Here is a 25,746-nt window from a genome sequence, read left to right as displayed (position 1 = left end):
AGAGCTGGGACCACCAAGAAAACCATTAGTAACACACTACGCCGTCATGGATTAAAATCCTGTAGCACACACAAGGTCCCCCTGCTCAAGCCAGCGCATGTCCAGGCCCGTCTGAAGTTTGCCAATGACCATCTGGATGATCCAGAGGAGGAATGGGAGAAGGTCATGTGGTCTGATGAGACAAAAATAGGGCTTTTTGGTCTGAACTCCACTCGCCGTGTTTGGAGGAAGAACGATGAGTACAACCCCAAGAACACCATCCCAACCGTGAAGCATGGAGGTGGAAACATCATTCTTTGGGGATGCTTTTCTGCAAAGGGGACAGGACGACTGCACTGTATTGAGGGGAGGATGGATGGGGCCATGTATCCCTCAGTAAGAGCATTGAAGATGGGTCTTCCAGCATAACAACGACCCAAAACACACAGCCAGGGCAACTAAGTGGCTCCATAAGAAGCATCTCATGGTCCTGGAATGGCCTAGCCAGTCTCCAGACCTACACCCAATAGAAAATCTTTGGAGGGAGCTGAAAGTCCGTATTGCCCAGCGACAGCCCCGAAACCTGAAGGTCTGTATGGAGGAGTGGGCCAAAATCCCTGCTGCAGTGTGTGCAAACCTGGTCAAGGACTACAGGAAACGTATGATCTCTGTAATTGCAAACAAAGGTTTCTGTAGCAAATATTAAGTTCTGCTTTTCTGATGTATCAAATACTAATGTCATGCAATAAAATGCAAATTAATTACTTAAAAATCCTACAATGTGATTTTCTGGGTTTTGTTTTAGACTCCGTTTCTCACCTTTGAAGTGTACCGATTTGATAAAAATTACAGACCTCTACATGCTTTGTCGGTAGGAAAGCCCGCAAAATCAGCAGTGTATCAAATACTTGTTCTACCCACTGTACAGGGTAAAAGTTGATAATTTCATAACGAGGACAGCGATTTACTTTTGGTGAGGCACACTGTATGGCCGAAGAGAAGATCACTCTGTAAAGAAAACTTGTCAAAACCATTTGATTTGGAGATGGGAGGTGAAAGACGAAGTTTTGCTGTATATTCATTGGCTATGGTCATAGCTGTTTTGTAAATTACGTTTCAAACTAAAACGTGTTATTGCTGTATCGTATCGGAGCTCGATACGAATCGTCTTGAAAGCGAAAGATGCCCCATCCTTAATCAATATAGCTATAAACATGGCTCCGCTCATTTTTAACCTCCTTAGTTACTGTAGATCTGAATCCGTGAAATTGTGTGCTGTCTACTGCCGAATCTATTTCAACGGTGAGTATTGAATGTCCTTTATTGTGTTATGTTCCCCTTCCAGCTGTTCCCCAGGAAGTGTACCTGGCTCTACATCATCAACAACAACCTGATGTCTCTGTCAGGTGAGTCAGTAGGACAGATACGAGTATCAACAACAACCTGCTGTCTCTGTCAGGTGAGTCAGTAGGACAGATACAGGTATCAACAACAACCTGCTGTCTCTGTCAGGTGAGTCAGTAGGACAGATACAGGTATCAACAACAACCTGCTGTCTCTGTCAGGTGAGTCAGTAGGACAGATACGGGTATCAACAACAACCTGCTGTCTCTGTCAGGTGAGTCAGTAGGACAGATACGGGTATCAACAACAACCTGCTGTCTCTGTCAGGTGAGTCAGTAGGACAGATACAGGTATCAACAACAACCTGCTGTCTCTGTCAGGTGAGTCGGTAGGACAGATACAGGTATCAACAACAACCTGTAGTCTTGAAAGGCCGGTATCAATCACAGCCAGCTGCTGGAGATGGTGCCATGTGATAACCTGCAGCTTAGTTTTGCTGTTATCTGACTGGAAATACCATTACCTCATAACTATTCCACAGGAACAATGCCATTACCTGGCATCTACACACCATACCGTAAATACAATCACCTCATAGCCATCTATAGACGCAGAAGTAGCAGGAAGGTTAGAAGCTTTTGGATTAAAAAACCCTTTATAAGAAGTGCTTGACTGCATATTATTGTGAGTCCTGTGTTTTATGGCCTACTGCTGTGTGGAATAAATATGGCGTTTTTTACATTGACCTGTGGTCGTGAAGAATCCTGGTTGCCGTAGAAATGTAGATAGTTTGGGCCGATGATACACCTCATGACCAAAAGTATGTGGACACCTACTCGTCTTAACATCTCATTCAGAAATCGTGGCCATTATAATATGGAGTTGGTCCCCCCCCCCACCCTTTGCTGCTAAAACAGCCTCCACTTGTCTGGGAAGGCTTTCCCCTAGATCAGGGGTGTCAAAGTCAAATGGACGGAGGGCCAAATAAAAAATTTAGCTATAAGCCGAGGGCCGGACTGTTCGAATGTTCATTGAAAAATTTTTAAATGACGCATATAGTCTAGTGAACCTAATTGAACCTACTGAAAACCTAACAAATATATTCCAATATGATCAGATAAATAAAGCAATATTTTCTTATGGCTCTGTCAGTAATCTTTAATTTTCAACAGACACAAAAGACAAATTTCCTTTATATAAAAATCCCCATAACATGAACATTAAATGAAAGAAACCGGTATTCAAGGCACCATCAGTAGCCTATATTTTCTATTTTAGCAAAAGTGGGCTAAATTTACTTCAAAGAAAAAAAAACAATAATAGCAATTTTCTATCATCCACTCAACTGAAATATTTTTAAAATATAATTGGATTGAAATACAATAAAATAAAGTGCAAAAATCTATTAATCAAAAACAACACTTTGTTTAAGGAGAAGTAACATGCCTCGTTTTAATTCCTCTGCCTTTTGTAGCCTTTGTTCCATGTCCATATTCTTGTTTTTGTCCGCGTGTTTCGTTTCATAATGTCGTCTCAGATTATACTCTTTCAGTACCGCCACACTTTCTCCACACAGAAGACACACAGGTTTTCCAGCTACCTCCGTGAACATATACTCCGACTCCCACCTTGTTTGAAACCCCGGTTCTCAGTGTCCACCTTCCGTTTTGCCATTTTTGATGGGTATCTGAAAGTTAATTTTACTGTGATGCTGACGACTGCTGTGCCAATAAATATTGAAATGAAGCAGCCTACTGCTCGGTGCGTCACCGTTGCATTGTGGGAAATGTAGTATTGGTGCGTGTAAAAGATCTTGGCTGCCGGCTTGCTGCGGTCTGCGGGCCGGTTCTAATAATAAATCAAGATCATCCCAGGGGCCGTAAAAAACCTTCTCGCGGGCCGGATGTGGCCCGCGGGCCTTGACTCTGACATATGTGCCCTAGATGTTGGAACATTGCTGCTATAACAGCCTCCACTCTTCTGGGAAGGCTTTCCACTAGATGTTGGAACATTGCTGCAATAACAGCCTCCACTCTTCTGGGAAGGCTTTCCACTAGATGTTGGAACATTGCTGCTATAACAGCCTCCACTCTTCTGGGAAGGCTTTCCACTAGATGTTGGAACATTGCTGCTATAACAGCCTCCACTCTTCTGGGAAGGCTTTCCACTAGATGTTGGAACATTGCTGCTATAACAGCCTCCACTCTTCTGGGAAGGCTTTCCACTAGATGTTGGAACATTGCTGCTATAACAGCCTCCACTCTTCTGGGAAGGCTTTCCACTAGATGTTGGAACATTGCTGTTGTAACAGCCTCCACTCTTCTGGGAAGGCTTTCCACTAGATGATGGAACATTGCTGCTATAACAGCATCCACTCTTCTGGGAAGGCTTTCCACTAGATGTTGGAACATTGCTGCTGTAACAGCCTCCACTCTTCTGGGAAGGCTTTCCACTAGATGTTGGAACATTGCTGCTGTAACAGCCTCCGCTCTTCTGGGAAGGCTTTCCACTAGATGTTGGAACATTGCTGCTGTAACAGCCTCCGCTCTTCTGGGAAGGCTTTCCACTAGATGTTGGAACATTGCTGCTATAACAGCCTCCACTCTTCTGGGAAGGCTTTCCACTAGATGTTGGAACATTGCTGCTATAACAGCCTCCACTCTTCTGGGAAGGCTTTCCACTAGATGTTGGAACATTGCTGCTATAACAGCCTCCACTCTTCTGGGAAGGCTTTCCACTAGATGTTGGAACATTGCTGCTATAACAGCCTCCACTCTTCTGGGAAGGCTTTCCACTCTAGATGTTGGAACATTGCTGCGGGGACTTGCTTCCATTCAGCCGCAAGAGCATTAGTGAGGTTGGACACTGATGTTTGGGAGATTAGGCCTGGTTCCTATTCATCCCAAAGGATGTTCGATGGGGTTGAGGTCACGGTTCTGTGCAGGCCAGTTAAGTTCCTCCACACCGATCTCAACAAACCATTTCTGTATGGACCTCGCTTTATGCACGGGGGCATTGTCATGCTGAAACAGGAAAGGGCCTTCCCCAAACTGTTGCTAGAAAGTTGGATGTACAGATTCATCTAGAATGTCATTGTATACTGGAGCATTAAGATTTCCCTTCACTGAAACTAAGGGGCCTTGCCCAAACCATGGAAAACAGGACAGATACAGACCGTTAATTCTTCCCCCACCAAACTTGACAGTTGGCACTGCATTGGGCCAGGTACCATTCTCCTGACACCCGCCAAACCCAGATTCATTCGTTGGACTGCCAGGTGGTGAAGCGTGATTCATCACTCCAGAGAACCCATTTCCAAGAGTCCGAAGCTTGGCATTGCGCGTGGTGATCTTAGGCTTGTGTGCGGCTGCTCGGCCATGGAAACCCATTTCATGAAGCTCCTGACGAACAGTTCTTGTGCTGACGTTGCTTCCAGAGGCTGTTTGGAACCCGGTAGTGAGTGTTGCAACCGAGGACAGATGATATGTTTACGCTTCAGCATTCGGCGGTCCCGTTCTGAGAGCTTGTGTGGCCTACCACTTTGCGGCTGAGCCGTTGTTGCTCCTAGACGTTTCCACTTCACAATAACAGCACTTACAGTTGACCGGGGGAGCTCGGGGGAGCAGGGCAGACATTTGATTAACTGACCTGTTGGAAAGGAATGTCACTGAGCCATTCTACTGCCAATGTTTGTCTGTGGAGATTGCATGGCTGTGTGCTCGATTTTATACATCTGTCAGCAACGATTGTGGCTGAAATGGCCGAATCCACTAATTTAAAGGGGTGTCCACATACTCTTGTGTATATATCGTGCAAGACCTGAAAGTAGAGTTGAACCACATTCTCTGAGAAAGACTCATTGTAGTTAGTTTATGCATGTCCCAATGTACAGTTGATGTCGGAAGTTTACATACACTTAGGTTGGAGTCATTAAAACTCGTTTTTCAACCACTCCACAAATTTCTTGTTAGCAAACTTTAGTTTGGGCAAGTCGGTTAGGACATCTAATTTGTGCATGACACAAGTCTTTTTTCCAACAATTGTTTACAGACAGATTATTTAACTTACAGTGAATTATATCACAATTCCAGTGGGTCAGAAGTTTACATACACTACGTTGACTGTGCCTTTAAACGGCTTGGAAAATTCCAGAAAATGATGTCATGGCTTTAGAAGCTTCTGATAGGCTATTTGACATAATTTGAGTCAATTGGAGGTGTACCTGTGGATGTATTTCAAGGCCAACCTTCAGACTCAGTGCCTCTTTGCTTGACATCATGGGAAAATCAAAAGAAATCAGCCAAGACCTCGGAAAACAAATTGTAGACCTCCGCGAGTCTGGTTCATCCTCGGGAGCAATTTCCAAACGCCTGAAGGTACCACGTTCATCTGTACAAACAATAGTACTTAAGTATAAACACCATGGGACCACGGAGCCGTCATACCGCTCAGCAAGGAGACACGTTCTGTCTCCTAGAGATGAACGTACTTTGGTGCGAATAGTGCAAATCAATCCCAGAACAACAGCAAAGGACCTTGTGAAGATGCTGGAGGAAACGGGTACAAAAGTATCTATATCCACAGTAAAACGAGTTCTATATCGATGTAACTTGAAAGGCCACTCAGCAAGGAAGAAGCCACTGCTCCAAAACCGCCATAAAAAAATGCCAGACTACAGTTTGCAACTACACATGGGGACAAAGATCATACTTTTTGCAGAAATGTCCTCTGGTCTGATGAAACAAAAATAGAACTGTTTGGCAATAATGACCATCGTTATGTTTCGATCGAAAAGGGGGAGGCTTGCAAGCCAAAGAACAACATTCCAACCGTGAAGCACGGGGGTGGCAGTATCATGTTGTGGGGGTGCTTTGCTGCAGGAGGGACTGGTGTACTTCACAAAATAGATGGCATCATGAGGGAAGAGGAAAATTATGTGGATATATTGAAGCAGCATCTCAAGACATCAGTCAGGAAGTTAAAGCTTGGTTGCAAATGGGTCTTCCAAATGGACAATGATCCCAAGCATACTTTCAAAGTTGTGGCGAAATGGCTTCAGTACAACAGCAACAAAGCCATGGTATTGGAGTGGCCATCGCAAAGCCCTGACCTCAATCCTATAGAAAATTTGTGGGCAGAATTGAGAAAGTGTGTGAGCAAGGAGGCCTACAAACCTGACTCAGTTACACCAGCTCTGTCAGGGGGAATGGGCCAAAATTCACCCAACTTATTGTGGGAAGCTTGTGGAGGGCTACCCAAAATGTTTGACCCAAGTTAAGCAGTTTAAAGGCAATGCTAACAAATACTAATTTAGTGTATGTAAACTTCTGACCCACTGGGAATGTGATTAAATAAATTTAAAGCTGAAATAATTAATTATTTCTACTATTATTCTGACATTCCACATTCTTCAAATAAAGTGGTGATCCTAACTGACCTGAGACAGGGAATCTTTACTAGGATTAAATGTCAGGAATTGTGAAAAACAGAGTTTAAATGTATTTGGCTAAGGTGTATGTAAACTTCCGACTTCAACTGTATATAGCTCATCTGTAGTAGAGGTCTTCACGCATCCACCTGTACCCGAGACCCGAGCAGATCCGGATACAGAATTGTAAAATAATATCACTGGTCTGGATCGGATCTGTCTCTCATGGGTATGTGTAATTTATGCCGCTAACTCTTGCGTTTCACGAGAGTGGCACGTGTAACGTTTTCTTGGTCAATCACAAGTCAGACTACAGTCATAGAGCCTCCGTGTGGGGCAAAAGTTAGGAGATATCTAATCAATGGAAGATGGAATGAAAATTATGGAATTAAAAGTTAGGCTAGAATGACCAAGAGCCAACAGGTAGACTGCTACTTTATATTCTGAATGGAGTCGTTGTTTGTTTGTAACTGTGTCGGACCAGAAAGTACATGCAACCTCAATTAGCCTAGCTAGCTAGTTAGCTTAACTAGCTTCTCCCAGTTTGATCCAGGCAAGACAGGTACTACGTAATCATATTGCATGATAAATAACCTAGCTATGGAAGCTGTAGCGTAAGTCGGCTCTGTTGCTGTCTCTTCCTCCCTCCCCTGTTCCTCGTGTCACTTGCTCACACTCACGGTAGCTTAAACACAGCACGACCCCAGCCTCACCACTTTCTACTTCCTCCCATCTCACAGCACGACCCCAGCCTCACCACTTTCTACTTCCTCCCATCTCACAGCACCACCCCAGCCTCACCACTTTCTACTTCCTCCCATCTCACAGCACGACCCCAGCCTCACCACTTTCTACTTCCTCCCATCTCACAGCACGACCCCAGCCTCACCACTTTCTACTTCCTCCCATCTCACAGCACGACCCCAGCCTCACCACTTTCTACTTCCTCCCATCTCACAGCACGACCCCAGCCTCACCACTTTCTACTTCCTCCCATCTCACAGCACGACCCCAGCCTCACCACTTTCTACTTCCTCCCATCTCACAGCACGACCCCAGCCTCACCACTTTCTACTTCCTCCCATCCCACAGCACGACCCCAGCCTCACCACTTTCTACTTCCTCCCATCTCACAGCACGACCCCAGCCTCACCACTTTCTACTTCCTCCCATCCCACAGCACGACCCCAGCCTCACCACTTTCTACTTCCTCCCATCCCACAGCACGACCCCAGCCTCACCACTTTCTACTTCCTCCCATCCCACAGCACGACCCCAGCCTCACCACTTTCTACTTCCTCCCATCTCACAGCACGACCCCAGCCTCACCACTTTCTACTTCCTCCCATCCCACAGCACGACCCCAGCCTCACCACTTTCTACTTCCTCCCATCCCACAGCACGACCCCAGCCTCACCACTTTCTACTTCCTCCCATCTCACAGCACGACCCCAGCCTCACCACTTTCTACTTCCTCCCATCTCACAGCACGACCCCAGCCTCACCACTTTCTACTTCCTCCCATCTCACAGCACGACCCCAGCCTCACCACTTTCTACTTCCTCCCATCTCACACCAGCCTCACCACTTCTACTTCCTCCCATCTCACAGCACGACCCCAGCCTCACCACTTTCTACTTCCTCCCATCTCACAGCACGACCCCAGCCTCACCACTTTCTACTTCCTCCCATCTCACAGCACGACCCCAGCCTCACCACTTTCTACTTCCTCCCATCTCACAGCACGACCCCAGCATCACCACTTTCTACTTCCTCCCATCCCACAGCACGACCCCAGCCTCACCACTTTCTACTTCCTCCCATCTCACAGCACGACCCCAGCCTCACCACTTTCTACTTCCTCCCATCTCACAGCACGACCCCAGCCTCACCACTTTCTACTTCCTCCCATCTCACAGCACGACCCCAGCCTCACCACTTTCTACTTCCTCCCATCTCACAGCACGACCCCAGCCTCACCACTTTCTACTTCCTCCCATCTCACAGCACGACCCCAGCCTCACCACTTTCTACTTCCTCCCATCTCACAGCACGACCCCAGCCTCACCACTTTCTACTTCCTCCCATCTCACAGCACGACCCCAGCCTCACCACTTTCTACTTCCTCCCATCTCACAGCACGACCCCAGCCTCACCACTTTCTACTTCCTCCCATCTCACAGCACGACCCCAGCCTCACCACTTTCTACTTCCTCCCATCTCACAGCACGACCCCAGCCTCACCACTTTCTACTTCCTCCCATCTCACTTTATCAGCTCCGGTAAATAAAGTAGCCTAAAAGAAATTGGCTTTTCTGCTGCTTCCCTCACAAATCTCTCTCACATCCGACCAGGTCTATACTGGAACGGGCCTCGTTGTCCGTTGGGAACGGGGTTTCTATATAAAACATTTATAGTAATTATGCATATTGGGTCTGGAGGGAAAGCCCCAGGTTAATTTATTTTATGGGCCCGTGAAGGCCTCTACTCTGTACCATGTGTGTTATATCTGTGTTTTAACCACTGTTGAATTTCTCTACACGCCGCTCTGTTGTAAGAAAGTGAAAGTAAGCGTTTCTTTCTTATTGTAAATTACTACTAGGTAAACTTAATTGTACTGTTGTGTGTATCCTACCATAAAGTTTGTAAAGTAGGCCTATGCCTCGGCTCAGAGTAAATGTAATCTCTGATTTCTTGTCCTCTCTTCCTCTTGGACTCTGTCCCTCCTTTCTCACCTCCTCCTCTGCTCTCTTCTCTGGTCTGGCTTGATTTTGGTATTCTATTAACCCGGCTTCATCAGAAGGTAATCATCATCATTGTCACATTTACAACCCTGTATTGTATTTTACCCATAACTAGAGTTGCAAGATTACATCAAGTTTCTAAAAAATTCTGGCCTCCTGAGTGGCGAAGCATTCTGAGGCATCGCAGTGCTGAGGCGCCACTACAGCCTGGGGTTCGATCCCACCGTCCGGGTTAGGGGAGGGTTTGACCGGCGGGGTTTTCCTTGGCTCATCACGCTCTAGCAACTCCTTGTGGAAAGCCAGGCATCTGCAAGCTGACTTCCGGTCTTCAGTCAAACGGTGTTTCCACCTTCACATTGCCACAACGACTTCCCGGGTTAAATGAGTTGTGTGTTAAGAAGCAGCAAGTTTATCTTTCGGAGGACGCATGTCTCGACCTTCGCCCCTCTCTCTCTCTCTCTCTCTCTCTCTCTCCCAAGACTGTTGGGGAGTTGCAGCGACGAGACAAGAGCATAACTAGCAATTGGATGTCACAAAAAAATGGTGTAAAAATTACAAAGAAAAATAACCAAAAAATATGTACATTTCTCAAAATTCCCATGTTTTCCAGAAATCCTAGTTAGGAGATTCCTGGAATTAGAATGGGATAAACAGGAAGTCCAGGAATCTTCCAACTCGGATTTCAGGAAAACCTGGATATTTTGGGAAAGTTACAAAATGTTGTAACTCTTTACCCCTATCGAAACACCAAGCTAGCTCCCGTCCTAGCACTTTATATTAAGATTAAAAGTGCATATAATTTCACGCTGGCTCCTTAAAACTAATTTTCTGTTGGTGATGAATACATCTACACTTGTAAATAGCATGCGTCTGCCATAGATCGAAGGATGGAAAGAGGATATATCTCAGTGTTGTCTTTGGTTCGTTCCACTATAACGGGATGTCGTAAAACGCAGTGAGATGACTGCGAGCCCAGAAAGGACACCGTGTCTGTGAGCCCAGAAAGGACACCGTGTCTGTGACCCCCAGAAAGGACACCGTGTCTGTGACCCCCAGAAAGGACACCGTGTCTGTGACCCCCAGAAAGGACACCGTGTCTGTGACCCCCAGAAAGGACACCGTGTCTGTGACCCCCAGAAAGGACACCGTGTCTGTGACCCCCAGAAAGGACACCGTGTCTGTGACCCCCAGAAAGGACACCGTGTCTGTGACCCCCAGAAAGGACACCGTGTCTGTGACCCCCAGAAAGGACACCGTGTCTGTGACCCCCAGAAAGGACACCGTGTCTGTGACCCCCAGAAAGGACACCGTGTCTGTGACCCCCAGAAAGGACACCGTGTCTGTGACCCCCAGAAAGGACACCGTGTCTGTGACCCCCAGAAAGGACACCGTGTCTGTGACCCCCAGAAAGGACACCGTGTCTGTGACCCCCAGAAAGGACACAGTGTCTGTGACCCCCAGAAAGGACACAGTGTCTGTGACCCCCAGAAAGGACACCTGTGACCCCCAGAAAGGTCTGTCTGACCCCCAGAAAGGACACCGTGTCTGTGACCCCCAGAAAGGACACAGTGTCTGTGACCCCCAGAAAGGACACAGTGTCTGTGACCCCCAGAAAGGACACCGTGTCTGTGACCCCCAGAAAGGACACCGTGTCTGTGACCCCCAGAAAGGACACATTATTTATCATATAGTGCACTACTTCTGACCAGAGCCCTGTAGGGAATAGGGTGCCATTTGGGCCTAAGTAGTGCACTATATAGGGAATAGGGTTCCATTTGGTCTAAAGTAGTGCACTATATAGGGAATAGGGTGCCATTTGGGCCTAAGTAGTGCACTATATAGGGAATAGGGTTCCATTTGGTCTAAAGTAGTGCACTATATAGGGAATAGGGTGCCATTTGGTCTAAAGTAGTGCACTATATAGGGAATAGGGTTCCATTTGGGACTTATAAGTGTTAGTCTTATAATGTGATGCTAACTTGTTTCATATGTGATCACAGGAAAGACCTTCCAGCTTATAATGTACTCTCACATGTGACCTGGAAAGATTGGGCTGTTTGAGCAGCTGAAGAAACCTGGCCTCGCCTCTCAGTTCCAGACACACCGCTTCCCAGACAAGATCTTACCTAGGTGAGACACGCACACACTACATCCTCTGACTCACTTGTTTTAATTGGTTCCCCGGTGAGAGGGAGGGACCTATTCTATTGGTTCCCTGGTGAGAGAGAGGGACCTATTCTATTGGTTCCCCGGTGAGAGAGAGGGACCTATTCTATTGGATCCCCGGTGAGAGAGAGAGACCTATTGGATCTCCGGTGAGAGAGAGACCTATTCTATTGGTTCCCCGGTGAGAGAGAGGGACCTATTCTATTGGTTCCCAGTGAGAGAGAGTGACCTTTTCTATTGGTTCCCCGGTGAGAGAGGGGACCTATTCTATTGGTTCCCCGGTGAGAGGGGGCCTATTCTATTGGTTCCCCGGTGAGAGAGAGGGACCTATTGTATTGGATCCCCGGTGAGAGAGAGGGACCTATTCTATTGAATCCATGGTGAGAGGGAGGGACCTATTCTATTGGATCCCTGGTGAGAGAGAGGGACCTATTCTATTGGTTCCCCAGTAAGAGAGAGGGACCTATTCTATTGGTTCCCCGGTAAGAGAGAGGGACCTATTCTATTGGATCCTTGGTGAGAGGGAGGGACCTATTCTATTGGATCCATGGTGAGAGAGAGGGACCTATTCTATTGGTTCCCTGGTGAGAGAGAGGGACCTATTCTATTGGATCCCCGGTGAGAGAGAGGGACCTGTTCTATTGGATCCCCGGTGAGAGAGAGGGACCTATTCTATTGGATCCCCGGTGAGAGAGGGACCTATTCTATTGGACCCGGTGATTCTATTGGATCCCGGTGAGAGGAAGGGACCTATTCTATTGGATCCGGTGAGAGAGAGGGACCTATTCTATTGGTTCCCCGGTGAGAGAGAGGGACCTATTGGATCCCCGACCTATTCTATTGGATCCCCGGTGAGAGGGACCTATTCTATTGGTTCCCTGGTGAGAGGAAGGGACCTATTCTATTGGATCCCCGGTGAGAGAGAGGGACCTATTCTCTTCACCTTACAGATCACCACTAAAATTATAGAAATAATAATACGATCATGAGCCTCTAGTCAAACTGCAGTGGTCTGGGGGGGATGTTCCCGGTCTAGTCGTTCTATTTCTACACCACTCTCCAATCACCATATGACTGTGTGTTGATCCTGACTGGCTGTTTTCTCTCTGCAGGAGGTTTGCCTTGACCACCAAGATCCCGGACACAAAGGGCTGTCACAAGTGCTGCATTGGTACGTTTACTATACGCGAGCAGCTGTACCCCCTCAACCACTGTCTAGTTCCGAGAGTAGCTGTACCCCCTCAGCCACTGTCTAGTTCCTAGAGCAGCTGTACCCCCTCAACCACTGTCTAGTTCCTAGAGCAGCTGTACCCCCTCAGCCACTGTCTAGTTCCTAGAGCAGCTGTACCCCCTCAGCCACTGTCTAGTTCCTAGAGCAGCTGTACCCCCTCAACCACTGTCTAGTTCCTAGAGCAGCTGTACCCCCTCAACCACTGTCTAGGTCCTAGAGCAGCTGTACCCCCTCAACCACTGTCTAGGTCCTAGATCAGCTGTACCCCCTCAGCCACTGTCTAGGTCCTAGAGCAGCTGTACCCCTCAACCACTGTCTAGTTCCTAGAGCAGCTGTACCCCCTCAACCACTGTCTAGGTCCTAGAGCAGCTGTACCCCCTCAACCACTGTCTAGTTCCTAGAGCAGCTGTACCCCCTCAACCACTGTCTAGTTCCTAGAGCAGCTGTACCCCCTCAACCACTTGTTCTTGTTGCCTGTGAGCAGACTGATAAGAAACCCCCTCAACAGTGAGAGTCCTAAGCCATGCTGTTATCCCCTCATCCCTGTCCTACGGTCCAACCTTGTCCTTTTGTCTTTTATATCACTGTCTCACAGTGAGGAACCCCTAGAGCAGCTGTACCTGTGTGGAGCCACTGTCTGGGATTCCTGCTACAGTGGTACCCCATCAGACCACTGTCATCAAGGTCCTAGAGCAGCTGTCTGGCCCTCAGCCAGTCTGGCCCCGCCTAGAGCAATGGTCCCCCTCAGCCACTGTCTAGGTCCTAGAGCAATGGCCCCCCCTGTCTAGGTCGAGGCCCCGCCTGTCGTCGAATGGCCCCGCCTAGTAGTCAATGGCCCCCCAGCCACTGTCCCCGCCTGTCGCAGAATGGCCCCGCCTGTAGTCGAATGGCCCCGCCTGTAGCGAATGGCCCCGCCTCAATGGCCACTGTCTAGTTCCTAGAGCAGCTGTACCCCCTCAACCACTGCCTAGGTCCTAGGCAGCCTGTACCCCCAACCACTTGTTCTTGGCCCCGCCTGTGGTCAGTTTAGACTAGATAAGAAACTCCCCCGCCTTAACAGTGAAGGCCATGCTGTTATCCCCCCTTGTCCTACGTTGTCCAACCTTGTCCTTTTGTCTTTCAATGGCCCCGCTCTCACAGTGAATGGCCCCCACCTGTAGCTAGATTACCTTCAGCAGGGACTGCAGTTTTGGAATGTTCAGATAGAAATATGCTATGTAGAACAAACATGCCTCTGACATGTTGAATAAGGAATAACATTGGCTCTATTCATGGAATTTCTATTTTGCAACGCCTGAGAATGTTTTTCTAACTGAATGTGGCCCTGGCCCCCGGCTGTAGTCGAAAGAAAGGCAAAGCAAATAATGTATTGACTAAATTCCTCTTGTCTCTACATCTGACTGGATAAAGGACTTTTATTTTGACTTAATGTAAACTCAGTGACTCAGACTTGAGCGCGGGGAACAGGACTTGAGCGCGGGGAACAGGACTTGAGCCATAAGGACTCTTGAATCAAAGTCATCTCTTTCTCAGATGTGTATTCGAATAGTTAAAAAACATATTTTTGCCATGTTTGAGGATCTGTATTCAAATAGTTGTAGTCACCTCCAAAGGAACTATTTGTTCCCCCTGGAAAAAGTAACTTTCCACAAAGCAGAGTTTCAACTAGTTATCCCAGGTCTACAGTAGGTTGTACTCTGTGAACAACAGCATTGGTTTCCCAAATCAAGCAGTCATAATTAATATTATAGAAGGACTCTTTGAAACAAAACACATAAGAATGTTCCATTCAGGACACCTTAGAACCAAACACATAAGCAATGTTCCATTCAGGACTCCTTAGAACCAAACACATAAGCAATGTTCCATTCAGGACTTTCTATTTTGAACCAAACACATGAGCAATGTTTTCAGGACTCCTTAGAACCAAACACATAAGCAATGTTCCATTCAGGACTCCTTAGAACCAAACACATAAGTGTTCCATTCAGACTCCTTAGAACCAAACACATAAGCAATGTTCCATTCAGACTCCTAGAACTAAACACATTGTTCCATTCTAGGACTCCTTAGAACTGAATAAAGGAATTTTATTTTGACTTAAACCAAACACATCAGTGACTTCAGACTTGAACCAAACACATAACAATGTTCCATTCAGGACTCCTTAGAACCAAACACATAAGCAATGTTCCATTCAGACTCCTTAGAACCAAAAAACATAAGCAATGTTCCATTCAGGACTCTGTAGAACCAAACACATAAGCAATGTATTCAGGACCTCCAAAGAACTAAACACATTGTTCCATTCAGGACTCCTTAGAACTAAACACATAAGCAGATGTTTCATTCAGGACTCCTTAGAACTAAACACATAAGCAATGTTCCATTCAGGACTCCATTAGAACCAAACACATCATAATTAATATTCCATTCAGGACTCCTTAGAACCAAACACATAAGCAATGTTCCATTCAGGACTCCTTAGAACCAAACACATAAGCAATGTTCCATTCAGGACTCCTTAGAACCAAACACATAAGCAATGTTCCATTCAGGACTCCTTAGAACCAAACCAAACACATAAAGCAATGTTCCATTCAGGACTCCTTAGAACCAAACACATAAGCAATGTTCCATTCAGGACTCCTTAGAACCAAACACATAAGCAATGTTCCATTCAGGACTCCTTAGAACCAAACACATGAGCAATGTTCCATTCAGGACTCCTTAGAACCAAACACATGAGCAATGTTCCATTCAGGACTCCTTAGAACCAAACACATAAGCAATGTTCCATTCAGGACTCCTTAGAACCAAACACATGAGCAATGTTCCATTCAGGACTCCTTAGAACCAAACACATGAGCAATGTTCCATTCAGGACTCCTTAGAACCAAACACATAAGCAATGTTCCATTCAGGACTCCTTAGAACCAAACACATGAGCTTTGTTCCATTCAGCTAACGTCCATGCTCAGGAGCAGGCTAATGGAGAAGGAGAATGGGAGTTCTCTGTCTAGAAAATTGCTATAGCATCCATATGATTTAATTTACAAAATGACTGAAATACTGTGGTATTAGAACCCACTTTACGTCCTCAGCATTACTTTGAGACCCTCATCCTCTCTCTCTGTCTCTCTCTCTCTCTCTCTCTTTCTTTCTTTTGTCCCGTAGCACTTTGACTTCCCCCTACCCAGCCCTCTGAAGGTGTTTGAGATGTTAGTGGTTCCAGAGCAGGAATACCCCATGGTGTGTATCGCGGTCAGCCAGGCCACGGAGCCAGGCCAGGTGGTTCGCTTTGAGACCATCAACCTCAACTCCTGCTCTTCCTGGTTCACTGAGATGGGATCAAGTAAGGAACTAACACACACTACACAGAGACTATTGTCCTCACCTCTGGGCTCCCCCTGAGTGGTATGCTACGAAGCTAGCTAGAGCAGTGGAAACAACTCGTTCTCTGGAGTGATGAATCACGCTTCCCCATCTGGCAGTCCAACGAACTAATCTGGGTTTGGGGGATGCCAGAGAACGCTACCTGCCCCAATGCATAGTGCCAACTGTAAAGTTTGGCGGAGGAGGAATAATGGTCTGGGGCTGTTTTTCATAGTTCGGTACCCTTAGATCCAGTGAAGGGAAATCTTAACGCTACAGCGTACAATGACATTCTAGATGATTCTGTGCTCAAATCACTAATACTCTTGTGGCTGAATGGAAGTAAGTCCCCGCAGTAATGTTCCAACATTTAGTGGAAAACCTTCCCAGAAGATTGGAGGCTGTTTAAAGCAGCAAACGAGTACCAACTCCATATTAATGCCCATGATTTTAGAATGAGATGTTCGACGAGCTGGTGTCTACATACTTTTGGTCATGTAGTGTACCATCAACCTCAAGTTCTTCTCCTCCTGAGTGGAATACGAAGCTAGCTGGATCTACACAGAGACTATCGTCCTCAACTCTGGCTCCTCCTGAGTGGTACGCTACGAAGCTAGCTAGATCTACACAGAGACGATCGTCCTCAACTCTGGCTCCTCCTGAGTGGAATACGAAGCTAGCTGGATCTACACAGAGACGATCGTCCTCAACTCTGGCTCCTCCTGAGTGGTACGCTACGAAGCTAGCTAGATCTACACAGAGACTATCGTCCTCAACTCTGGCTCCTCCTGAGTGGTACGCTACAAAGCTAGCTAGATCTACACAGAGACTATCGTCCTCAACTCTGGCTCCTCCTGAGTGGTACGCTACGAAGCTAGCTGGATCTACACAGAGACTATCGTCCTCAACTCTGGCTCCTCCTGAGTGGTACGCTACGAAGCTAGCTGGATCTACACAGAGACTATCGTCCTCAACTCTGGCTCCTCCTGAGTGGTACGCTACGAAGCTAGCTGGATCTACACAGAGACTATCGTCCTCAACTCTGGCTCCTCCTGAGTGGTACGCTACGAAGCTAGCTAGATCTACACAGAGACGATCGTCCTTTCCCGGTTCACTGAGATGGGATCGATAGACACCAAACGGAAGAAAACGGAAACTTGGAGGGACTACCTTAAAATGCTTAATTTTCTGTCGCTTTAAAGCGTGTCGTTTTTAAAACCGTGAACACAACCCTGGATTCATACTGTATGTACACATTGAAACACCTCCTATGTTGATGTATTTTTGGATTCCAGTAGGGATGTCTTTATGGCAACCATTATTTTCTGTGCGTCTTTCCCTAGCTGGCCAAGCAGTGGATGCCATCCATGTGACCCAGCTGGAGAGGGACACCGTGCTCGTGTGCCTGGACAGTAAGTATTGACCTCTGACCCCCACAGAGGGTCAGACTTCCTGCACTTTGTTTGCATCCCAAATGGCACCCTATTCCCTATGTAGTGCACTACTTTTGATCAGGGCCCATAGGGCTGGTAGTGCACTACTTTTGATCAGGGCCCATAGGGCTGGTAGTGCACTACTTTTGATCAGGGCCCATAGGGCTGGTAGTGCACTACTTTTGATCAGGGCCCGTAGGAAAGTACACTACATAGGTTATAGTGAGCCATTTGGGACTCCCTTTCAGTCTAACTAGTCCCTGCACTGAGAAAGTAGACATGCTGTTAATTGTTTGCCCTTCAGTCACTATTTCATTTATTTAACCAGGAAAAGACCCTTGGTCTTCTTTTTTTTCTTTCCGAGGGGGACCTGGTAAGAGGTCAGCAGGAAGTTGTCAGTGTGTACACACAACACCAGTACAATATAATACAAGAATGCAATACAATACTTAAAGGGTAAGTCTCAACCCAAATATCAGCCTTCGCCCAACTATAAATATTCATTGTGGGCGTGGGTAAACATAGTGCACTACTTTTGACCAGGTCCTATAGGAAAGTGCACTCCATAGGTAATAGAAGCGCAGAGTTCCAATCCCCCATGGGGCACTAAAGTAAAGTAATCTTTGAAATGTGGACTCACATTTATTGCGATATTGTGTTGGGAAGAAAAGCGCAATCATCACCTTTTGAAAATGAAGATGAGGGGCTCAATTCAATCCAACCCAAATTGCAGTATTCACAGAGTAGCTCTTTTTCCAATGGTCAAATTAACTCATAGTTAAAAGCCACTACTACCAGGGCGACCCCTGACAGGCATGCTACCAGGGCGACCCCTGACAGGCATGCTACCAGGGCGACCCCTGACAGGCATGCTACCAGGGCGACCCCTGACAGGCATGCTACCAGGGCGACCCCTGACAGGCATGCTACCAGGGCGACCCCTGACAGGCATGCTACCAGGGCGACCCCTGACAGGCATGCTACCAGGGCGACCCCTGACAGGCATGCTACCAGGGCGACCCCTGACAGGCATGCTACCAGGGCGACCCCTGACAGGCATGCTACCAGGGCGACCCCTGACAGGCATGCTACCAGGGCGACCCCTGACAGGCATGCTACCAGGGCGACCCCTGACAGGCATGCTACCAGGGCGACCCCTGACAGGCATGCTACCAGGGCGACCCCTGACAGGCATGCTACCAGGGCGACCCCTGACAGGCATGACCCCTGACAGGCATGCTACCAGGGCGACCCCTGACAGGCATGCTACCAGGGCGACCCCTGACAGGCATGCTACCAGGGCGACCCCTGACAGGCATGCTACCAGGGCGACCCCTGACAGGCATGCTACCAGGGCGACCCCTGACATTCATGCTACCAGGGCGACCCCTCACAGGCATGCTACCACTTTTCAGAAAAGGATTTGATAAAGAGAAATAAAGATATCTGCCTCAACTTGGGACTGTGCCACCAATCAGTCATTTTTTAAAATGTATTTAACCTTTATTTATACAGGTTTATCTTAATGAGATAACATCTATTTTTTAAGACTTGGTCCAATAGCATCAGTGGGGAACAAAGTTTCAGACAAAACAACTTACATACACTAACACAACATTAAACAAAACTATGGACACACATACAGTACAACAATTACATACTATGTAAATAAAGTATATATATATACATATAAAAAATACACTAATGTCTTGAATAAAAAAACAGCTGTCCTGAAGAATATTACACTCTTCTATGATACAGTGGTGCAAAAAAATATTTAGTCAGCCACCAATTGTGCAAGTTCTCCCACTTAAAAAGATGAGAGAGGCCTGTAACTTTCATCATAGGTACCTTACTGCCTTGTTGAGTCATGTGTAAAGTCAGTCTTGTCAAGGAAGCAGCATGCTAAATATATTGGTATACTCCACTTACAGAGACCATTGTCAAATTAGGCTTGCTGTCACCTGCTTTCATAGTCAACCTTGAGGTGGTACCACCCAGCACATCTAGAAGGAAGGGAGTCGATTACATACTGAACCCCTCCCTTGAGGTGGTACCACCCAGCACATCTAGAAGGGAGGGAGTCGATTACATACTGAACCCCTCCCTTGAGGTGGTACCACCCAGCACATCTAGGTGGGAGGGAGTCGATTACATACTGAACCCCTCCCTTGAGGTGGTACCACCCAGCACATCTTGGTGGGAGGGAGTCGATTACATACTGAACCCCTCCCTTGAGGTGGTACCACCCAGCACATCTAGGTGGGAGGGAGTCGATTACATACTGAACCCCTCCCTTGAGGTGGTACCACCCAGCACATCTAGGTGGGAGGGAGTCGATTACATACTGAACCCCTCCCTTGAGGTGGTACCACCCAGCACATCTAGAAGGGAGTCGATTACATACTGAACCTCTACTTTGAGATGGCATAGTGCCTCTACATCACGATTTCAATGGTAGAGTTTAACTGCTAGGGGCTAAAAGAGATTTACTACTAAAAGACCAAAATATATCACTTTTGCATCGACTTGTCAAAATTAAGACCAGATTTGACGTTTCACTATAACGAAACCTAAAACATCTGGTTTTCCATTAAACATTTTTTTCTCATGAAAGTTCCTCTATAACAATCAAGACGGTCAACAACATTTTCCTCTCAGAGCTTTAATCTCAGACAGCAACACCCTCTCCTCTAGTTTTGGTCTCCTCTACCAGAGCTTTAATCTCAGACTGCGACACCCTCTCCTCTAGTTTTAGTCTCCTCTACCAGAGCTTTAATCTCAGACAGCGACACCCTCTCCTCTAGTTTTAGTCTCCTCTACCAGAGCTTTAATCTCAGACTGCGACACCCTCTCCTCTAGTTTTAGTCTCCTCTACCAGAGCTTTAATCTCAGACTGCGACACCCTCTCCTCTAGTTTTAGTCTCCTCTACCAGAGCTTTAATCTCACAGCGACACCCTCTCCTCTAGTTTTAGTCTCCTCTACCAGAGCTTTAATCTCACAGCGACACCCTCTCCTCTAGTTTTAGTCTCCTCTACCAGAGCTTTAATCTCACAGCGACACCCTCTCCTCTAGTTTTAGTCTCCTCTACCAGAGCTTTAATCTCAGACTGCGACACCCTCTCCTCTAGTTTTAGTCTCCTCTACCAGAGCTTTAATCTCAGACTGCGACACCCTCTCCTCTAGTTTTAGTCTCCTCTACCAGAGCTTTAATCTCAGACTGCGACACCCTCTCCTCTAGTTTTAGTCTCCTCTACCAGAGCTTTAATCTCAGACTGCGACACCCTCTCCTCTAGTTTTAGTCTCCTCTACCAGAGCTTTAATCTCAGACTGCGACACCCTCTCCTCTAGTTTTAGTCTCCTCTACCAGAGCTTTAATCTCAGATTGCGACACCCTCTCCTCTAGTTTTAGTCTCCTCTACCAGAGCTTTAATCTCACAGCGACACCCTCTCCTCTAGTTTTAGTCTCCTCTACCAGAGCTTTAATCTCAGACAGCGACACCCTCGCCTCTAGTTTTAGTCTCCTCTACCAGAGCTTTAATCTCACAGCGACACCCTCTCCTAGTTTTAGTCTCCTCTACCAGAGCTTTAATCTCAGACTGCGACACCCTCTCCTCTAGATTTAGTCTCCTCTACCAGAGCTTTAATCTCAGACAGCGACACCCTCTCCTCTAGATTTAGTCTCCTCTACCAGAGCTTTAATCTCACAGCGACACCCTCTCCTCTAGTTTTAGTCTCCTCTACCAGAGCTTTAATCTCAGACAGCGACACCCTCTCCTCTAGTTTTAGTCTCCTCTACCAGAGCTTTAATCTCAGACTGCGACACCCTCTCCTCGAGTTTTAGTCTCCTCTACCAGAGCTTTAATCTCACAGCGACACCCTCTCCTCGAGTTTTAGTCTCCTCTACCAGAGCTTTAATCTCAGACAGCGACACCCTCTCCTCTAGTTTTAGTCCCCTCTACCAGAGCTTTAATCTCAGACTGCGACACCCTCTCCTCTAGTTTTAGTCTCCTCTACCAGAGCTTTAATCTCAGACAGCGACACCCTCTCCTCTAGTTTTAGTCCCCTCTACCAGAGCTTTAATCTCAGACTGCGACACCCTCTCCTCTAGTTTGTCTTTTACAGCTCGTTCTAAAATCACTGAGCGTTATCAGGACAGTTATCTTTTACTAATTTCAGGAGCCGTGAAAGATCGTAGCGGCTGAGAACGGACACTGATATCCTTGTAAATGAAGAACTGTTGTTGTTTTGTTTTTTTTACAATCCGGCCACTATTCACAAAGCTCGATCCTATTTTTTTTTTTTTTTCTAGAAAATCTAAAGATCGTGAACCTCATGGGAAGATTAAAGTCTAACAAGAAGCTAGCCTCGGAGCTCAGCTTTGACTTCGCCATTGGATCCGTTGGTAAGATGAACTCTTTAATATGATTCACCTACTACTGTAACACCTGCCTCGTAACGCCAGTAGGTTACAGCTGTTTGTGAGGGGGAGGGGTTTGTAACATCAGTGGGTTACAGCTGTTTCTGAGGGGGAGGGGTTTGTAACATCAGTGGGTTACCGCTGTTTCTGAGGGGGAGGGGCTTGTAACATCAGTGGGTTACCGCTGTTTCTGAGGGGGAGGGGCTTGTAACATCAGTGGGTTACTACTGTTTCTGAGGGGGAGGGGCTTGTAACGTCAGTGGGTTACCGCTGTTTCTGAGGGGGAGGGGCTTGTAACATCAGTGGGTTACTGCTGTTTCTGAGGGGGAGGGGCTTGTAACATCAGTGGGTTACTGCTGTTTCTGAGGGGAGGGGCTTGTAACGTCAGTGGGTTACCGCTGTTTCTGAGGGGAGGGGCTTGTAACGTCAGTCGGTTACCGCTGTTTCTGAGGGGAGGGGCTTGTAACGTGTCAGTGTTATAATAGGGTTATGGTTTCCCCAGTATTCACATCCCACTACCCTTCAATACTGTGCGTCCTTTAATGTCAACGTCGACCAATGTGTACATTAATATGTATGATGATTGCTGACATCCTCCCTCTGTTTTATACAATCCTCTCCCTTCTCCTCCAGTGACTGTGTTCTACTTTTTGTAGAATAAACTGTGTAATAATGACACTTATTTTATTTTTATTATTTTATTTCACCTTTATTTAACCAGGTAGGCTAGTTGAGAACACCTTTATTTAACCAGGTAGGCTAGTTGAGAACACCTTTATTTAACCAGGTAGGCTAGTTGAGAACACCTTTATTGAACCAGGTTGGCTAGTTGAGAACACCTTTATTTAACCAGGTAGGCTAGTTGAGAACACCTTTATTTAACCAGGTTGGCTAGTTGAGAACACCTTTATTTAACCAGGTTGGCTAGTTGAGAACACCTTTATTTAACCAGGTAGGCTAGTTGAGAACACCTTTATTTAACCAGGTAGGCTAGTTGAGAACACCTTTATTTAACCAGGTTGGCTAGTTGAGAACACCTTTATTTAACCAGGTTGGCTAGTTGAGAACACCTTTATTTAACCAGGTTAGGCTAGTTGAGAACACCTTTATTTAACCAGGTTAGGCTAGTTGAGAACACCTTTATTTAACCAGGTAGGCTAGTTGAGAACACCTTTATTTAACCAGGTAGGCTAGTTGAGAACACCTTTATTTAACCAGGTAGGCTAGTTGAGAACAAGTTCTCATTTGCAACTGCGACCTGGCCAAGATAAAGCGTAGCAGTGTGAACAGACAACACAAGAGTTACACATGGAGTAAACAAACAATTAAACAAAGTAAACAATTAACAAGTCAATAACACGGTATGATAACTGACGTCTCCTCTCCTCTTGCTCCAGTGTGCCTTCAGGACAGTGTTCTGGCCTTCTGGAAGCACGGCATGCAGGGAAAAAGCTTCAAGTCCAACGAGGTAGGTGTTACCGTTTGTTGGGGGGGGGCAAACCATTCAGTCACAAACCATTCAGTCACGTCATCTGCAACCGTACTGTGACACACCCTAGTCAGGTCTATACAGGAGGGGGATTGGAAAGGCACTAGTCAGGTCTATACAGGTCTATACAGGAGGGGGATTGGAAAGGCACTAGTCAGGTCTATACAGGAGGGGGATTAGAAAGGCACCAGTCAGGTCTATACAGGAGGGGGATTGGAAAGGCACCAGTCAGGTCTATACAGGAGGGGGATTAGAAAGGCACTAGTCAGGTCTATACAGGAGGGGGATTGGAAAGACACCAGTCAGGTCTATACAGGAGGGGGATTAGAAAGGCACCAGTCAGGTCTATACAGGAGGGGGATTGGAAAGGCACCAGTCAGGTCTATACTGGAGGGGGATTAGAAAGGCACCAGTCAGGTCTATACAGGAGGGGGATTGGAAAGGCACCAGTCAGGTCTATACTGGAGGGGGATTGGAAAGGCACCAGTCAGGTCTATACAGGAGGGGGATTAGAAAGGCACTAGTCAGGTCTATACAGGAGGGGGATTGGAAAGGCACCAGTCAGGTCTATACAGGTCTATACAGGAGGGGGATTAGAAAGGCACTAGTCAGGTCTATACAGGAGGGGGATTAGAAAGGCACCAGTCAGGTCTATACAGGAGGGGGATTAGAAAGGCACCAGTCAGGTCTATACTGGAGGGGGATTGGAAAGGCACCAGTCAGGTCTATACAGGAGGGGGATTAGAAAGGCACTAGTCAGGTCTATACAGGAGGGGGATTAGAAAGGCACCAGTCAGGTCTATACAGGAGGGGGATTGGAAAGGCACCAGTCAGGTCTATACAGGAGGGTGATTGGAAAGGTTAACATTCAGGTCTATACAGAAAGGCTAGCGAGCTGACAAGCTTTTGTGTGCAGAGCGCCAGTATTAATGAATCCAAAGTGAAATGTGATAACTACAGTGTCCCTAACTAGCATTGAAAAGGTGAATCCATTCTTCTCTAATGAAACGTCTCTCTTCCTGTTTTCTAAATAACTCTTGTAACGTCAGTATGGGGAGGGGCTTGTAACGTCGGTAGGGGGAGGGGCTTGTAACGTCGGTAGGGGGAGGGGCTTGTAACGTCGGTAGGGGGAGGGGCTTGTAACGTCGGTAGGGGGAGGGGCTTGTAACGTCGGTAGGGGGAGGGGCTTGTAACGTCGGTATGGGGAGGGGCTTGTAACGTCGGTATGGGGAGGGGCTTGTAATGTCGGTATGGGGAGGGGCTTGTAACGTCGGTATGGGGAGGGGCTTGTAACGTCGGTATGGGGAGGGGCTTGTAACGTCGGTATGGGGAGGGGCTTGTATGTCGGTATGGGGAGGGGCTTGTACCGTCGGTATGGGGAGGGGCTTGTAACGTCGGTATGGGGAGGGGCTTGTAACGGACGGTGGGGGGGTGTAACGTCGGTGGGGGGGGGAGTAACGTCGGTGGGGGGAGGGGCGTGTAACGTCGGTGGGGGGGCTTGTAATGGCAGGAGGGGCTTGTAACGTCCGTGGGTTACCGCTGTTTCAGACTGGGAGGGGCAGGTATCCTGCACACACTGGCAAAGACTTCCAGCTGGTTCCATCCCCGAATCCATGTTGACATAATTATCTGTTGTTTTCCCTGACTGAGTTAGCTGCTAGCTAGGTGTTGGCTGTCTCCAGGGAAGTGTGGTAGTGTGTATGCTCCTATCTCTATGGTAGTGTGTATGCTCCTGTCTCTGTGGTAGTGTGTATGCTCCTGCCTCTGTGGTAGTGTGTATGCTCCTGCCTCTATGGTAGTGTGTATGCTCCTGCCTCTATGGTAGTGTGGTAGTGTGTATGCTCCTGCCTCTGTGGTAGTGTGTATGCTCCTGCCTCTGTGGTAGTGTGTATGCTCCTGCCTCTGTGGTAGTGTGTATGCTCCTGCCTCTGTGGTAGTGTGTATGCTCCTGCCTCTGTGGTAGTGTGTATGCTCCTGCCTCTGTGGTAGTGTGTATGCTCCTGCCTCTGTGGTAGTGTGTATGCTCCTGCCTCTGTGGTAGCTTTGACTGGATCCGTTGGTAAGATGAACTGTATGCTCCTGCCTCTGTGGTAGTGTGTATGCTCCTGTCTCTGTGGTAGTGTGTATGCTCCTGCCT

The 25,746-nt window shown here is 47.2% G+C and overlaps 1 protein-coding gene across 1 annotated transcript in view; it reads left to right on the top strand.

The window, feature by feature from the left end:
• The window catches only part of map4k5 (mitogen-activated protein kinase kinase kinase kinase 5), a 114,611-nt gene that overhangs the window by 72,247 nt on the left and 16,618 nt on the right, over positions 1 to 25,746 (top strand). The window contains 7 exon segments of the mRNA XM_064927048.1: positions 1,325 to 1,385; positions 11,496 to 11,625; positions 12,774 to 12,888; positions 16,070 to 16,247; positions 17,611 to 17,679; positions 22,013 to 22,105; positions 23,518 to 23,588. Of these exon segments, the coding sequence (XP_064783120.1) occupies positions 1,325 to 1,385; positions 11,496 to 11,625; positions 12,774 to 12,888; positions 16,070 to 16,247; positions 17,611 to 17,679; positions 22,013 to 22,105; positions 23,518 to 23,588 (717 nt within the window).

The sequence above is a fragment of the Oncorhynchus masou genome, chromosome 21 (assembly GCF_036934945.1).
Source record: "Oncorhynchus masou masou isolate Uvic2021 chromosome 21, UVic_Omas_1.1, whole genome shotgun sequence".
Taxonomy (NCBI): domain Eukaryota; kingdom Metazoa; phylum Chordata; class Actinopteri; order Salmoniformes; family Salmonidae; genus Oncorhynchus; species Oncorhynchus masou.
This window is presented reverse-complemented; position numbering and strand designations above follow the sequence as displayed.